Source organism: Odocoileus virginianus, chromosome 3 (genome assembly GCF_023699985.2).
Source record: "Odocoileus virginianus isolate 20LAN1187 ecotype Illinois chromosome 3, Ovbor_1.2, whole genome shotgun sequence".
Lineage (NCBI taxonomy): Eukaryota > Metazoa > Chordata > Mammalia > Artiodactyla > Cervidae > Odocoileus > Odocoileus virginianus.
This window is the reverse complement of record NC_069676.1, coordinates 8,265,318-8,284,037: the sequence shown is the minus strand read 5'-3', so window position 1 is coordinate 8,284,037 and position 18,720 is coordinate 8,265,318. Positions and strand designations below refer to the sequence as shown.

Here is an 18,720-nt window from a genome sequence, read left to right as displayed (position 1 = left end):
TGTTGAGTTCTTTGGCCCATTTTTTGATTGGGTCATTTATTTTTCTGGAGTTGAGCTGGAACAGACTTGTGGACTCTGGGAGAAGGCAAGGGTGGGATGTTTCAGGAGAACAGCATTGAAACATGTGTATTATCTAGGGTGAAACGGATAACCAGCTCAGGTTGGGTACATGAGACAAGTGCTCGGGCCTGGTGCACTGGGAAGACCCAGAGGGATTGGGTGGAGAGGGAGGTGGGAGGGGGGACTGGGATGGGGAATACATGTAAATCCATGGCTAATTCATATCAATGTATAACAAAAACTACTGTAATGATGTAAAGTAATTAACCTCCAACTAATAAAAATTAAAAAAAAAAAAAAGTAAAGGTTGAGCATGTGTATGTATATGTGCATTTGTATATATTTTTATTTACAGTAAGTGCACTCACATACAGGCTTCCCTGATGGCTCAGCAGGTAAAGAACCCACCTGCCAATGCAGGAGGCAGAGGAGGTACAGGTTAGATCCCTGAGTCAGGAAGATTCCCCGGAAGTGAATATGTCAACCCACTCCAGTATTCTTGCCTGAAAAACCCCATGGACAGAGAAGCCTGGCAGGCTACAGGCCATGGGATGCAAAGAGTCGGATAGCACTGAGTGGCTATGCTGGCGTACTCACATCAATAAGTGCATAAACACAGACTTATTTAATTACATCTTACATGTTGAAAGGAAGCATGAGAAATTTTTGGAGAGAACAAAAATGAAAAAAAAAATGAACATTTGAGTTGACATAATCTTGAATGTACAATTTAGAAAACAAGATTCAAAAGTAATTGAATAATTTATATTTAATGATTTCTTTTCCAAAGCAACACATCAAAAACATCTAATCTTGAGGCATGATTACATTTGTGTGATGATACATTCTCTATCAACTATCCAAGCTATTTATATCCAAATTGTCTTTAGATTTTTACTGCTACTTGAGAGATGTAATACAAAATATCCTTACCTAAGGAAAACTAGAAGGATGAATAGTGATGTTTATCTCAATTTTCTGAACATTTTATTGGATAAATGTGTATCTTATTAATATGTTCTTACTGCTGCTTTGAAAGTTTACCACACTACTGGCTTACATCAAACAAAGTTATGTTCTCATTAGACTAAAGTTCTAGGATAAGAAGCCTGAAGTGAGTCTCATTAGACTAAACCAAGATGTCAGCAGGGCTGCTTTCCTTCCAAAGACCCCAAGCAAAAATTAGTTTCTTTTCCTACTCCAGTTTCCAGTGGCCACCTGCATTCTTCAGCTAATGGTCTTTCCCCCATATTCAAGTTTCTTTCAGAGTAACATGCATTTGCCCCTTCTCTTTCACATTTAGGGGACAGTTGTGATTAATTTAGTCCCACCTACATAATAGTGGGACTGTGACTCACTACAGCCAGTGCTTGTCTAGGGAGGGTCAAAATCAAGACAGAATCTCAGTCTCGGATCCTGGAGAAAACTTTTATTCAAGCTAGAGTGAGGTAATGGGACTTTCAGGTTTACTCTTCTGGAAGACAGAAGAGATTGGGGGAAGGAGTAATAAACCCTGAATGCATCTGGCTTGTAACACTGTGCACTAGACACAGAGAATGAGCAGGCAAAACTTCCTATCTGTCCAGACCACTGCCCCCAGGGAAATCAGTTACTAGAGATGGTGGTAAGGAGAGGAAAATGGTAATGAGTGACACGGGGAGCTGTAAATATCTCCTCTGCTGCATCCCTCAGCCCGTGCATCCTTGGCATGGACAAGACATGGATGCTGCTTCAGGTATCATAACTGATACAGGGGACCAATGCTTGAGTCCATCCCACTGCTTTGTTGGGGAACAGAGCTTTTATCTCCATCATCAACCACCAAAGAGGAATCTGAACACTCATGTCAAGACCTTTCTCTGAGAGACACCAACAGGTGAGTCTAAGAACCCAGAAATACTGAAGATGGTCAAAGGGAACAGCAACGTTTACCTGAGCTCATGAGAGCCAATCCAGACTAGCTCAAACCCAAAATTACTGTGTTTTTCCCCCTGTGATTGATTAATACTTTAATTTATTAATTTGTGATGCCCAAAATACAAATGAATATAGAACTCAGCAATGTAAAAGTGAATGATGACTTTTGATGCCATGGACTATACAGTCCATGGAATTCTCTAGGCCAGAATACTGGAGTGGGTAATCTTTCCCTTCTCCAGGGAATCTTCCCAACCCAGGGATCGAATCCAGGTCTCTCACACTGTGGGCAGATTCTTTACTAACTGAGCCACAAAGGAAACCCAAGAATACTGGAGTGGGTAGCCTATGCCTTCTCTAGCGGATCTTTCTGACTTAGGAATTAAACCAGGGTTTCCTGCATTGCAGGCAGATTCTTTACCAACTGATTTATCAGGGAAGCCCAAAATGATGGACATGGAAGCTCAGTTAGAAGGGTGAATAGGACATGTAAAGTGCTTCCAGTATAAGCAGAACCCAATTAACTTTTAACTATAGTAGAAATATGGGGTATTAACAATGGAGGAGTGTACAGAGATGCAACACCTTTTTTTGTTTTTTTTTTTTTAAATATGCAGCACACTTTACTATGATGAGAAAAATCCAGACCAAGGTATGTTAACACATATTTCCTTGCAACAGCAGCTCATGAAACATAAATTTCTCAGTATCTCCTCTCTCAGTATTCAAATCAAAAAAATATTTATTATGAGAAAAGGTTGTGCTAATGAGTTTAATTTGTGATTGTTTTATTTCCTGTAAGGCTAAATACGTTTGTTGGTTAGTTAGTCAGTCCTTTTATTAAAAAAGCAGAACTATATATGCTTCCTTTGCCTCTGTATGGTGAATCAGCATGTTTTTATTCCTGGTTTTTATTTCATTCTTTAACGGGATTGGAATTTTTTCAAGTTTGTTGTTTGGCCTTTAGCTATTTTATGTACATATGCAAGAATTTGTGCAGAATGTTTGTCTCAGAGTTTATAAACTTTGTGTGGTAAAATCTCAGTATCATCTTATATTCTTCATTCCTGTATATTTTTTAACCGAAGGAAGAGGGCTGCCACTTAAATATTCTTTAGTTGCAAATCCTTGCTTTAAGCATAAATGAAAATGAATATTTTTCTGCATATACATCTTAATAAGTCATGCTTTTTATGGATGTCCAACTACTTTCCACATCTATTATCCCTTATTGTTTAATTGATTTTATTGTGATCAGATCTGTTCATGAAAGTTGTATCATATTCAGCCACCATTTGTAAGACATTCTCCTTTGCATTTAACTACAGATAAATTTTATCTTCTGTACCTGTATTTGAATCTATATGTCTGTATGTGAGAGGAAATTATAACTTAGGTACTGCTTGCTCCTCACATTTTAAAAGTCTTTCTGTCATATTCCTTCACATCCAAATCTTTGCAATCTAACATTGAATTAGTGACCCTCAGGGATATCATTAAGTTGTGACTAGTGTATATCATTTCTTTAAGAATTTAGTTTTGTATTTCCCTTCAATTTTGGTTCAGACTAGGCTTTTTAAAGTATGAAATTTCCTGAAGTCCTGAAGATACTTTTTATGGACAAGGGCCCCCTGTGACTTGAAGTTTCAGCAACAGCATGGAGGCCACCTTTTCCCTCAACATCTTCAGACATTATCTCTCCTCACTCTCCCTCCTGCTCATTTCCTCACCAGACTGGCTTCCGTTTATCCACTGGAACATCTTGAACAAACCTCTTCCTCGGGGTCTTCACACTAACCGTTCCTTTATTATGATACCCTTCCCCAAATGTGCTCACAGTAGTGACACTTGAAGTCTATTTGAATATCTTCTTTGCAAGTCTTGCCTAAATTTGCATAAAAACCATACTCTATTTTTGCTCTCTCTTTGTACCTGCTTCCTTCGTAACATCTATAACCAAAAGACATCATATGTGCGTGTGTGTTTATTTCCATATCAACTTTTTTATTTGCTTGTATTCTGTCTCCACAACCAGATTTTAGTAGCTTTTTTTTTTCGGCACTCTAAACTCCTTGCTTGCATAGTAGCTGGAATATTGTCACAATTCAATTTTTATTCCTCAAATGCATGACAGAATTAATTTTATTAAAACTGTACGATACATGACATCCTGGGGGAAACTGACAGTTGGACAAGTTTGTTAATTAGAGGTGACACAAGAGGTGCCCTCAAGTGCACAAAATTCATGGACAAAATGTTAAAAGTAATTTATTGATGGAAATGTAAATAGTAGCATTTATACCTTGTGAGTAATGCCCATTTGTGTGAAAATAAGTCATGTTATTTAGCCATTTTTTTTCATAGTCACCACCACCACATGGCACCAAGGAACCTAACAGGTGTTTCCAAGTTTCTTCTTCTGGGATTTTCAGAAGAACCAGAATTGCAACCCTTCATATTTGAGCTTTTCCTCTCCATGTACCTGATCACTGTGTTTGGAAACCTGCTCATTATTCTGGCTGTCAGTTCAAATCTCCACCTTCACACCCCCATGTACTTCTTTCTTTCCAACCTGTCCTTTGTAGACATCTGTTTCACCTCCACCACCATCCCAAAGATGCTGGTGAATATACAGACAAAGAGCAAAGTTATAACCTATGAAGCCTGCATCACCCAGATGTATTTCTTCACACTTTTTGGAGGACTGGACATCTTGCTCCTAACAGTGATGGCCTATGATCGCTTCATGGCCATCTGTCACCCCCTGCACTACACGGTCATCATGAACCCCCAGCTCTGCGAACTGTTGGTGCTGGTGTCCTGGGTCATGAGTGCCCTGCATTCCTTGTTAGAAAGCTTAATGGTGTTGCGACTGTCCTTCTGTACCTTGTTAGAAATTCCTCACTTTTTCTGTGAACTCAATCAGATGATCCAATTTGCCAGTTCAGACACCTTTCTCAACAATGTGGTGATGTACTCTGGAGCTGTGTTGCTGGCTGGTGGTTCCCTCACATGTATCCTTTACTCTTACTCTAAGATAATTTCCTCCATATATGGAATCACATCATCTCAGGGGAAGTATAGAGCATTTTCCACCTGTGCATCTCACCTCTCCATTGTTTCCTTATTTTATTGTACGGGTTTAGGAGTGTACCTTAGCTCTGCCAGTACCAACAGTTCACACTCAAGTGCAACAGCCTCGGTGATGTACACTGTGGTCACACCCATGCTGAACCCCTTTATCTACAGTCTGAGAAATAAAGACTTAAAGAGGGGTCTGAAAATACTCTTTGGAAAGGTGACTCTAAAAGGGCCATTGTCCTAGGGCATAAGAAGTGCCCTGGATAGCAGAGCTCAAAGCAAGCCAAAAGTCTTCCCAGTCTTTGCTTAGACTGTGGACATAGAACATGTCTCTTCCAATTTTATTGGAATTTCTATTTTTATTTCAAATTTTCTATACAGTTTATTCAACTCACTTTTAAGCTTTGTGATATCTCTATTATCCAAATGGTATTCCCAACCTTGAACATGAAATATTTAATTTATTTTCAAACAAAATAAATCACACCGTGTATTTTTTTTTCATGGTAATAGTAGCTGTACTACTCCTATGGGGAGGAAACTCCTCTTGGCAAGATAGCTATTTATATAACATTATTACAGAGAAGAATTTGAGACCATTCTTTATCACTTTTGTGAACATCATTCTTTGCACATCATTACCTTAATTTCTCTTCCTGATAATCCAAACTTTAACATACTGGATATTATCACTGGTCATGTTCTTTTTCTACTCATTAGGCTCTGGTACATGGCTTATGCCAACTGTGTCTACCATAGTTGCTGGAAAAAATTGGTAATAAAATACATGTTTTCAAGTGGATAATAAAATACATGTCTTCAAGTGGAATCTACAGCAAAAGACAAATATAGAAAAAATATTGAAATAATATGATCGGGCAGTAGAGTTGATCTTCAGTAAGATGAAGGAAAATATACAATCATTCATTTATTACTCTGCAGATATTGTCAGGCAGTTCAGAATTTTTCTTTTTCGACTCTATTTCAATGAGTTTTCCACTCACTGAAATACGGACTTTCAGTGTCCATTTGTAAGGTGTGCTCATTCAGCTGAAGGACTGGAAGTATGCTTTCATTTTTTATTAAATTATTTTTCTCGTCTCTGCCTAAAAATTTCCAATACTTACATAAAATATTACTTTCTGTGTCTCTAAATTAAATTTCTCCCATTATTCAATGTATTGTCATAACTAATGAATAGAGCAGTAAATGAACATCAATGCCATCCATTATGTACCATCTTCATAATCAAGGCATGACTCAGTATGAAACGAATTCTTGATTCAGGGTCACTGCTGTTGTGAAAACACCGATGTCCTTCCAATCTCCTGTTGTGACCTCAAAACAACATCAATGAGTCACTTTTTCATACAGTTATATGAAATAAACTTGAATAACAAAGTTCATGAATGCTGTCTTCAAATATCAAAACAAATACCTAGAGCATGAAGAATTAGATTATTAAGATTGCCCTCAGTTCTATCCAATTTGACTATTTTATCAGTTAGTTATTGCTGCATACAACTTTTCTAAAATAAAATTGTTTAATAAAATATCTTTATTATCATATGGGATGGTCAGCTTGGAGTTGTATTGATCTCTTCAGGTTTCTCATGAGACTGTAGTCAGACATGAATCTCTTTATTGTGTTTCTAAGGCTCATCCATGATGATGTGTGTGGCTATACTGCTCTTTCAACTTGAACCAATTTATGTTTTTATACCTATGTAAGTTAATGTTCTAGTTTGCAAGGAAAATTTGCTTATTAATTCCACTATTTCAATATTCACATATAGAACTCTTTTTTTTCCCCCCAGTTCGAAGAGATATGCCCTGCCCCTGTTAGGTGTGACTCAGCTTCCTGGGCTTCAGACCCTAATCCAGTATGCGCACTAGAACTTTTAAATTTTAATACCTTAATTAAAGCATTATTGCATATAATAAACTATGTCCATTAAAGTGTACAAATTGAAGAATTCCAAAACAGATGGCCAGTCCAGGTTGGATGCATGAGACAAGTGCTCAGGGCTGGTGCAATGGGATGACACAGAGGGATGGGATGAGGAGGGAGGTGGGAGGGGGGTTCAGGAATAGGGAACACGTGTAAATCCATGGCTGATTCATATCAATGTATGGCAAAAACCACTACAATATTGTGAAGTAATTAGCTTCCAACTAATAAAAATAAATGAAAAAAAATTAAGAGTACTCATTGCCTGGTTCCATTTACATATATCTTAAGAAGGTGTACAATAGTTTTATGATTTGTGTGGTGCAGTGGTAAAAGAATCCACCAGACAATGCAGGAGACAGAGGAGATGCACTTTCAAATCCTGGGTCAAGAAGATCCCCTGCAGTAGGAAATGGCAATCCACTGCAGTATTCTTGCCTGGGAAATCCCATGGACAGAGGAGCCTGGCAGGCTATAGTCCATGGGGTCGAAAAGAGTCAGACACAACTGAACGACTGAGCAAGTACACATGTAGTTGATACAAGTGTATCCCCACAGATTTCTTCCTTGTTTCTGAAGGCAGTGCAGAATAATAAAAATAACTTTTGAGAGGGGGTGTGAGAAAACATGAAATGTATAAAAATAGTATAGTTGAAAGAATGTATTCAAAGCATAAGGAGTGTGTATTATTATTTGTATTTGTATTATTTGTATTTCTATTATTAGTATATATATTTCTCTTAAACCCACACAGGTACATGTACATACACACACATTTTCATTTATAATCCCATTTATTATGCTGAAAAATAACTTTACATAAAATTGAAGGGTAAAGAAGTGAAAATAATAGATGTTTGAATTAACATGAAATTCAAGGAGGGAAGCCCATGGTGGCTTAGTGATAAAGAATCTGCATATCAATGTAGGAGACATAGGTTTGATTCATGGGTCAGGAAAATCCCCTGTAGAAGGCAATGGCAATTTACTCCAGTATTCTTGCTTGGCAAATCCCATGGACAGAGGAGCCTGGCAGGCTACAGTCCATAGGGTCTCAAAAGAGTTATATACACATGGCAGCTAAACAACAGCAATAAAAGAATGTAGAAATTCAGAAAAAAAAATTTTTAAATAGCATGTGTGACCTTATTTTGATATGAAATACTTTTCCTATCTAAAGTCCTCAAGACAGAACCACATTTATATTTCTGCAACATGAAATTCAATGTACCAGCAAATGAGGTAACTATTTACAAGTTGACTCTAATTTTTTTCTCCTACTAAAATAGGATTTCAATACAAATACCTTTATCCAGAGGAAACTAAGTGACTGAATTAAACAGTTTAAATTCAATTTCAGAGAACTGGATTTATTAGATAAACGTGTGTGTTACATTCCTATTGCTGCAATGAGGCATTACTACCCTAGCGATTTTTTTGAGATCAGAAGTTGATATTCCTTCTAACTGGACTGAATAGAAGATGTCTGCTAAAACTGGGATCCACCTGGACACTCCAGGGGAAGAATGCATTGCCTTCTTAGACCCCTTTCCAAGCGCACCTGAATTCCTTGTCTCATGGTCCTTTCTCCATCTTCGAAGTCAGCAGTATAGCATCTTCAAATCTGACCCTGACTCCAGTTCTTCTTCTCTCCTCCATATTTATAGAACCATTGAAATTACCTTACATCAGCCTGGTTTGTTTGTTGCTGTTCAGTCGCTGAGACATGTCCAACTCTTTGTGACCCTGTGGCCTGCAGCACACCAGGCTCCTCTGTCCTTCACTGTCTCCCAGAGTTTGTCATATTCCTAGCCATGGAATCAGTGATGCCATCCAACCACTTCATTCTCTGTTGCCCCTTTCTCCTTTTGCCTTCAAGCTTTCCAACTATCAGGAGCCAGCTCTTCACATGAGTCACAGTGACTCACATGAGTCAGCTCTTCACATCAGGTGGCCAAAATACTGGGGCTTCAACTTCAGCATCACAGCTTGAAAGCACTGGATGTTCAGGGTTGATTTCCTTTAGGATTGACTGGACAAGCTAATCTTTTCATTTTAAAGTCAATGATTAACAAATTTATTTTATATGCTAGCTGTTCTCCCCTTTATATAAGCTGACATGTTTAAAGATCTTGGAATTAGGATATGGACATCTTCTAGAGACACTTATTCTGCCTACTTCAAAGTCTTTTATCTGATGTTTACTATTTGATGTCATTCAAGACCCCTTATGTAAAGAGTTAAATACAGTCTATTGCAACCTCTGTAGTCAGTGAATTTTTTTTCTTTCAAAATTACATATAGAAATCATTTTGGTAGAGAAGACATAAACTTAACTGTATCTGACTCTAACACAGGACCAGAGCCTTGTTAGCCGAAGTGTGACCAACGTACTAGGACCTGTAGCATCACAGCTTCTAGTGGCTGTTAGAAATGTAGCCCTTGGGCCTACTGAAAGCCTACCTCCTCAATCAAAATTTGTGCTTGGATCCTTGGTGACTTATATGCACACTAAAGGTGGAGAAGTGTTGGTGTAAAATGAGATTTCTCATCTTCTAGCTGTTAATATTTGGGACAGAATAATTACTTCTCTCGGATGCTGTTCTGTGTATGGACAGTATTTAGCCACATCCTTTCTGACATTGCCACATATTCCCAGAAGCAAAACCACCTCTGGTTGAGAACAACGACCCTGAGCTTGAGAACTGGAAACCTTCTAATAGAATTCCAATCAAGACTCCCTTCCAAAACTGGTTTGTAATTTTCAGCAGAACGTTAAATCACCACCTACAATGAGGAATGAAGTACATAATGGTATACTTCCCAGAAGACTTCTCTAAAAATGAGATTAGATAATCCTTGTAATGTGCTAATGGAGGTTATGGCACTTAAACCATCTAAATATTAATATATCTCATAACTTACACACAGTTTGTACCTATTAGCTTCACACATAAGCTTGAAGTTACTAACGTTTTAGCAAAAGTGTCAGGAAGCCAAGGAATGCACTGGCCAATGTTTTACCTTAAATGGACAAAGTTGTTCCTCTTATAAGGAGGGGACTAATGACTTTCTAAGGGTATCATGGGCTGTGTCCCCAGCATATGTCAATGCTTCAGTTATACAAGGGACATAGTGAAGACAGTTGCTTCAGTCTCACATGCTGGAGAAAACTTAAATTCAGGGATGAGATAAGGTGCAGGCAGGAGAATTAATGGAGAAAGATTAATAAAAAACTGAATTCTCTTGCCTTATAATCTGATCTCCAGAGAACACAGAATCAATTGGAAAAAAAAAAAAAAAAACCTTTCTGTCTAGATCAAGAAGTCCCACAAGCAAATCATGTACGTATAAGTCATTGTAAAACAGGCAAAAATGTGTTTAATGAGCAGGTATAGACAGTTGTAAATATCCCTGAGCTTGTATAACCTGGGCATGGACAAGGCAATGCTGCAACTGGAGTCCTAAGTTTGGCTAAATGTCCAATGTCTTATCTGCAGACAACTTCAGTCTTCATCATCAACCCAGGAAGGGATTCAGAGTTCCATAGAAAGACAGTTCTCTCAGAGCTCCAAAGCAAATGAGTCCAAGAGCCCAAAAGACATTGCCAAAGAAAAAGTCAGAAATAATGAAATCCAAGAATATCTACCTGAGGGCACCTGAGAAACAAGTCAGCCTGTCCCAGAGTCCAGAGAACACTTTGGTTGTTTGCTTGCTCAGTGAAAATTCAAAGTATTTTTTAGATGCTAAAAAAGAGAACTGAACATTGAACTCAGTAAGGTAATGTTCAGGGATGAGTATCTTATTAATAAACTGGTGTGGAGAAATAGTGTACTAGCTGTGGAGGGGTACAAAATGAAATGAAGGCATTTCTTTCTAACTTTTAAGATGGCATATGTGACCATATTTACTTATTGATAAGAAAGATCCAAACCAAGGAATTCTTGCAAATGCATCTTTGCAAAAATCCTTGTGGTTGTGAGAAACATGCTTCACAGTATCTTCTGTGAAATAAAAAATTTAGATGTAGAAGGGGTATGCTAATTATCTTACTTTGCAATCATTTCATTTCCTATGAGGGTAGATATGTTTGTGGATTTATTAGCCATTTACTTTCTTTATCTTAAATTATCTGTATGACTCCTTTCTTTGGTAGAGAAGAATCAGAGTAACTTTATTCCTATTTTTGATTGCAACCTTTCAATAAAAGAATTGTTCTTTCTTTCACAAAAATGTTTGTGGCTATTTGTCATTTAGTTCTTTTATTTGTATCTAATGTATTGGAGGGGAACTGTGGGTGTTTATAAATTTTGTGTGGTCAAACCTATCCATCAATCGCACTGTGTGTTCCCCGTTGGTTTTTATTTTTATTTTTTTTTCCCTGAAGGAAATGAGCTGTCACTTTAATGTTTTCCACTTGCAAATCACTGTTTTAAGCAAAAATGATGCTAAAAGCTCTGACTCATTAGTGCTAATATGGGGTTTCCCGGGTTGCCCTAGTGGTAAAGAACCTGCCTGCCAATGCAGGAGACATAAGAGATGTGGGTTTGATCACTAGGTTGGGAAGATCACCTGGAGGAGGACATGGCAACCCATTCCAGTATTCTCGCCTGGAGAATCCCCATGGACAGAGGAGTCTGGCATGCTGCAGTCAATGGGGTTGCAAAGAGTCAGACACGACTGAAGCAACTTAACACAGCACAGCACAGTGCTAATACATTGCCCTTTACACATTTTCTGTGTCAACGGAAAAAAAAAAAGCACACCGTGAGAGTTGCAAGTTAAGTTTTATTTGTAACAATAGGAGGTTTGCAGCCTGGAAGACAGCACCTCAGATAGCTCCGAAGAGGTAAGGGGGAAACGATGGTATATATGTGATTTTGGTATGCAGTCGAGCACATATTTTTTTGTAGACAGTTTCTGCTGGTCTCATGAAGCTTCTGCTATTCTCAAGAAACAATTGTCACCATGAAGGATTTTAGTAAGGAGAAGGCAATGGCACCCCACTCCAGGACACTTGCCTGGAACATCCCATGGATGGAGGAGCGTGGTAGGCTGCAGTCCATGGGGTCGCTAGGAGTCGGACACGACTGAGCGACTTCCCTTTCACTTTTCACTTTCATGCATTGGAGAAGGAAATGGCAACCCACTCCAGTGTTCTTGCCTGGAGAATCCCAGGGGGAGCCTGGTGGGCTGCCGCCTATGTGGTCGCACAGAGTCGGGCACGACTGAAGAGATTTAGCAGCAGCAGGATTTTAGTGCTTTTCTAGATTCGAGGAGATACAAGACTTGGGCTCATAAAATCAGTTCCTGAGAGTAACTGTCTGGAGACCTGTCCCACCCGGTCCCCCTGGCCCCTGCCCCTGCCACCAGCACAGAGTGCCTCGTTTCCGCTCTCCACCCCCGTAGGTCAGCAGCTCCAACAGCGCGCTTGTCCAATGGCAAAGGGCCAATTTGCATTTGACATCCAACACATTTTTACATCTCTGCCATTTTTTATTGTTCTTTTTGCCTGTTTTTATTAGATCTATGTCTAAAAGTTGCATCACATTTGGCCTTCATGTGGAAGGTATTCTTCTTTACCATTTGACTAAAGATAATCACTATTCTCTTTTAGCACATCGAAATCCATGAATCTTCTTATAAGATGAAATTCTAACCTAAACACTGCTTTCTCCCTGCATTCTAAAAGCTCTTCTGTTGCATTATTTATTTTCAGGTCTTTACTAGCTTAATTTTATGGTAGTCACCAATGTTGATGTCATTAAATTATGACCAGTTCATATTTTTATATAACTTAGTTATAGATTTTCATTTCATTTTGTCTCATACAGTTGTTTTTTATTTGGAGGATAATTGCTTTACAGTGTTGCCCTGGCTTATGCTGTAGAACAACATGAATCAGCCAGAATTATATATATATATGTATATATCCCCTCCTCTTGAGCCTCCTCCCTCCCACCCCCTGACCCCACTCCTCTAGGTCTGGGCTCCCTGTGTTATATAGCAGCTTCCCAACAGCTAGCTATTTTACACATGGTAGTGTATATATGTCAACGCTACTTGCTCAATTTATCCTACCCTCTCCTTGCCCCGCTGCATCCACAAGTCCATTCTCTATATCTGCATCTCCATTCCTTCCCTGCAAACAGATTCATTGGTACTATTTTTCTAGATTCCACATATAACATATAGTTGTTTTTAAACCCCTCTACTTAACCTAACTTTATTCTCACTGACAGTTTTCCATAAATTCTCAGATTCTTTTAAAACCTGCTTTTTATGTTATCCACACATACTCCACATACTTCATAAGTGCTCTTTTGTTTGAATGCAGTCATTTTTTCTACCTTTTGCTCCATTTTAATATTTCCTCTAGGACTTAACTCCAATCACTAGTATAATGATGATTCATTGTTTATGGTCCTTCAGCATTTCATGGTGTGACTGTGTTACTCTCACTTTGCCTCTCATATTCTTTATCATTATGCAGCTTCTTTAGTCAATGCTACTAATAAGTGATGAGATAGTGATATTCAAACTGTTTGGAATCATGGATGATTTTGTTACCCGGGGTACACTGAGCAATATCCAAAAATTTTTTTATCTGTCACACAGGTGGTTCCACAGGGGTCACAGATGCTCTAAGCCTTCTACAATGTATAAGACAGACTCCACCACAACGATCTGGACCTGAATGTCAGTGGTGCCAACTCTGAAGACCCCCAAATTAAAGGCTATCTGCATTTTAAATATTGAAAGCTGTCTTCAGATTGTTTACCTAAAAAGTTGTAACACTCATATTTCTGCCAGAAAAATCAGAGTACACCACTGCTACTAATTCAAAACATCTCACTCCAAAGTGTAAGAGATCTTTAAGATTTTTCCTAATTGATGCTATGAAAATTTCCTCTTATTTTCTTAAATTATGTAAATATTTATATATTTGTTCACCACTTTGACTTACCTACTTTGACTTGCCTATTATTATTATGTACCCATAAGTCATAAGTCAAATTTTCCACAGTTAATAGCCTTTCAAATAATTTTTACATAAGATTGTTTTTTAGTTGACTTTTAGGTGATACTTTGGCAATAATTTTTAAAAAGTTTAATTAGTTAAATGTATTTATTGTCTTACTTTTGAGTTTCTTGCTTTATCTAAAATGGTTTTACCCACAAACTATTTTGTATGTAGATTTCAAGATATTTACCTATACTCTATTGGTTCTTCTTATATTGATGCTGTAACTCTCATTCTTTGTAAGATGTTTGAGGAAAGGAGGAAATTTTATTTTTGCAAGCTTGACAGATATTTGTGCTAGCTTTTTTTGCCCCCAACAATTCAATCCTTCTAAATTAATCAAAGTACTACCTTGTCATACATTGTACGTTCATAAATAGTAAGAGACTTGTCTTAATTCATTCAACAAATAATAATTGAGCATGTGCTACATACCAGAACACTCTAAGAACATTATATATCATTTTATTTTATATCTAGTTCATTACCAATTTAGCCTATATTGATATCATAAGTTACTGCTACTATATTTCTTGTTCAATTAGTTTTCAACACTCCATTCAAATTTATTTACTGCACTTGATTTGAAATCATACTATTTTAACCTGGTTTCAATCTCTTTGCCATTCTTTTTGTTTCCTAATTTTTCATTTTTATGAATTGATTTTTGTACAAGTGTATCTATATTTATACATTTGGTTAAAACACAAATAGAAGTCCCTGCCTGTTTAGATCTATCATCATAGTTAAAAAGATAGAGTACAATGAAAGAAATGTGTGTATAATATAATGTCCTCAGATAACTAATAAGAAAAAAAAATAGGAAAAACTAATAATACTATTTGTTTTTACTAATAGTAACAAAAAATGATACTCTGTAAAAATGTTAGAATAATCAAGGTATGTGCCAGTCTTATGTGTATGGACTTGGGTGGTCATTGTTAAAGCTTGGGCAAAGATCAGACCTAGACCTGGAGTGAGCCCTTAAGACTCATCAGAAAATGAACAAAATCAAAGAAGAACAAAGAGAAGATGCTACATATAAAAAGAGAGATAGAGCCTGGCCTCCTCTGTGATTAGATCATGTAAAACCAATGAAGCAAAGGAATAGGAAATAGGCACAGGGGAAACAAATTTTGCTGCCTGTATGAAAATTAACCAAGTTTATTTTACATTCATTGCATGTTATATACATCTCTTTGTGAAGTATTGATTTATTCTCTTTGCTCATTTTTCTCTTAGGCTGTACAGTCTGTATCTCACTATATCATGACTTTACCTCTTGGATGACTATATATATTTTTTCTTTTTTATTACTTTTCCTGGACATCAAAGAAATATAAGAACACATGAAATGTTGCCAGAACCAAAGGAGCTTTTTTCCACACATTTTCTCAGGGACTGCTTCAGCTTATTAGATCTTTATTTTCTCTTGTGTCCATCTTTCTCTCTCTCTTTCTCTCAGATTGTATACCTATATCTTAAAATCCAGGTTTACATAAATTATATAGATATATACATAAACATATTTTTTACTGAAAGAAAGTGATATATTTTTAATGCAAGGTATCAACCCCGTGGACTGTAGCCCACCAGGCTCCGCTGTCTATGAAATTCTCCAGGGAAGAATACTGGAGGGGGTTGTCACTCCCTTCTCCAGGGAATCTTCCCTACCCAGGGATCAAACCCAGGTCTCTCACACTGTAGGCAGGTTCTGTACTGTCTGAGCCAAAGGAAAGCCCACATACACAAACATATTTGTTTATAGAAAAAAATATGGATTGTTAATACAAAGCATAAGGTGGCCATGTCACAATGAAGCCCCAAGTTTTTTGGTACCTGAAATTTTAAAACTGGAAATTCTGGAAATAATTATTTACAAATAATCTGACCTGATCAACTTGAGTTTTATCTTCTCTAAGTTAATCAGGGTCACTAGGGGTGAAATACAGATGAAAGTAACACAGTCTAGGAAGACAGGGTCTACTCTATGTTTGTGTTTCTGTCCATGTCTTGTGACGTGTTCGAAGTCCTGAGACCAAGGGTATGGAGCTCACGTATTCCAAGGTGACTGATATACAGAGGCCAGAGCTCAATCAACGGAAGAGATTCATTTAAGCATACAGGAGATCTTTGCAACAATTTCATTGTGTGGATGAGAGACTACTGTGACTTGAAGTCTTGGCAGCAACAGAGAGGCCACCTTACTTTTCAGCATCTGCTTATGCCATCTCTCCTCACTCTCCCTCCTGCTCATGTTGCTCCACACACTGACATCTTCAATAAGCGGCTTCCTGAAGCCTTTGCACAGACTATGCTCCTGGCTTGACACACATTTCATCTGATATATTTGTGGCTCCTGCTTCCTTTTCCTGAAAGTCTCTGTTCAAATGTCACCACATTTCCATGTCTTGCATGAACATTTCCCCCAAATTGCACTCTTCTTCACTCTTACCCTTTTGGCAACATGCAAATTTCTTCAAAGCACCTGTCACGCTTTGTATGCTAAATAATTTTTTATTTGGTCATGTGTTTTTTTCTCCATGGCGGGATTTTTTAGGAGCTTTTATTTTTCAGAATGCTCTAATCTTTGCCTAGGCAGCACCTGGAACATTATACTGAACTTATATTCCCAAAATGAAGGAAATAACTTCTCATTAAATGTGCTGAATAGATGATATGTTGGGGAAAATGCTAAAAGTGGAAAAAGTTTTCTAATTAGAGACGGTGTTGTTGTTTCCTCGCTAAGTCCTATCCGACTCTTTGCCACCCATGGACTGTAGTCCACCAGGCTCCTCTGTCCATAGGATTTCCCAGGCAAGAATACTGGAGTGGGCTGCAATTCCCTTCTCCAGGGGAATATTTCTGACCCTGGGATCAAAGCATCTTCTGCATTGCAGGTGTATTCTTTATTGCTGAATTACCAGGGAAGCCCAGAGATGATTAGATTAATCAATAAAGAGGACCTGGTCTGTGAATAAAATGTTGAAATTAATTTTTGACAGCAAGATGTAAATGATATCATTTCAACAAAGTGAGCCATGCCTGATTGTGTGAAAATTAGTCATGTTATTTTCCCTTTATTATTATTATTTTTTTTGTGTGTGTGTGTAGTTACCTCCACTACATGGCACCAAGAAATCAAACAGGAGTTTCGGAATTTCTTCTGAGTTTTTCAGAAGAACAATACTGCAGCCCCTCATATTTGGATTTTTCCTCTCCATGTGTCTGATTACTGCATTTGGAAACCTGCTCATCATTCTGGCCATCAGCTCAGATTCCCACCTCCACACCCCCATGTACTTCTTCCTTCCTAACCTATCCTTTGTAGACATCTGTGTCACCTCCACCACCATCCCAAAGATGCTGTGGAGCATCCAGACACAGAGCAAAGTCATAACCTATGAAGCCTGTATCGCCCAGGTGGTTTTTTTTTTTCATGCTCTTTGCAGGTTTGGTTGACTTCCTCCTGACAGCAATGGCCTATGACCACTTTCTGGACATCTGCCACCCCCTGCACTAGGTAGTCATCATGAACTCTTAGCTCTGTGGAATTCTGGTTCTGGTTAGCTGGGTCATCAGTGTCCTGCATTCCTTGTTAGAAAGATTAATGGTTTTGAGTTTGTCCTTCTGTTGCAAGGTGAAAATCCCTCTCTGTTTTTGTGAACTCAAACAGTTGGTCCATCTTGCCTGTTCTGACAACTTTCTTAACGACATGATGTTGAAATTTGCAGCTGGACTGCTGGGTAGTATTACCCTTGTTAGTATCATTTACTCTTAGTCCAAGATAGTTTCCTCCATACATAGAATCTCATCAGCTCAGGGGAAGTAAAAAACATTTTCCACCTGTGCATCTCCCCTCTCAGTTGTCTCCTTATATTACTGTACAGGCATAGGTGTGTACCTTAGCTCTGATGCCACCCACAGCTCACTCTCAAGTAAAACAGCCTCTATGATGTCCGCTGTGGTCACACACATGCTGAACCCTTCCATCTACAGGTTGAGGAACAAAGACATAAGGAGGGCTCTGAAAACATTGGTTAAAATAGCAGCTGTAAAAAGCAAATTGTCCTGGGCTGAAGAAGGGCTTACAGTTGAAGCTTGAAATGTTCAAAACCTCAGAGCCAGAAATTACAGACCTTTGACAGTGTAAGCAAGCAGAACTTTCTCCTTCAATTTACTTCTTGGAACTTACCCTTCTTTGACTTCAGGTCCTCCATACAATTTATTGCTGTTCAGTCGCTAAGTCATGTCCACCTCTTTGTGTCCACATGGACTGCAGCATGCCAGGCTTCTCCATCCTTCACTATCTCCCAGAGTTTGTTCAAACTCATGTCCATTGAGTCAGTGATGCCATTCAACCATCTCACCTTCTGTTGACCCCTTCTCCTCCTGCCCTCCATCTTTCCCAGCATCAGGGACTTTAACAATGGGTCAGCTTGTTGCCTCAGGTGGACAAAGGATTGGAGCTTTAGCTTAAACATCAGTCCTTCCAATGATTATTTTGAGTTGATTTCCTTTGGATTGACTGGTTTAAGCTCCTTGCTGTCCAAAAGATTCTCAAGAGTCTTCTCTAGCACCACAATTTGAAAGCATAAATTCTTTGACACTCGGCCTTCTTTCTGGTCCAGCTGTCACATCCCTACATGACTACTGGAAAGATCATAGCTTCCAGGACTATACAGAC

General features: G+C 38.2%; 1 protein-coding gene and 1 pseudogene across 1 annotated transcript; both read left to right on the top strand.

Moving 5' to 3' along the window:
* The first annotated feature begins 4,345 nt into the window (after nucleotides 1–4,345).
* Nucleotides 4,346–5,302, top strand: LOC110146553 (olfactory receptor 7A17-like). The gene has a single exon (XM_020907455.2). It carries the CDS (start codon nucleotides 4,355–4,357, stop codon nucleotides 5,300–5,302), a length of 948 nt encoding a protein of 315 aa, XP_020763114.2. The 5' UTR covers nucleotides 4,346–4,354.
* Nucleotides 5,303–8,224: 2,922 nt separating this feature from the next.
* On the top strand, nucleotides 8,225–18,138 carry LOC110146552 (olfactory receptor-like protein OLF4; annotated as a pseudogene).
* The last annotated feature ends 582 nt before the right edge of the window (nucleotides 18,139–18,720 follow it).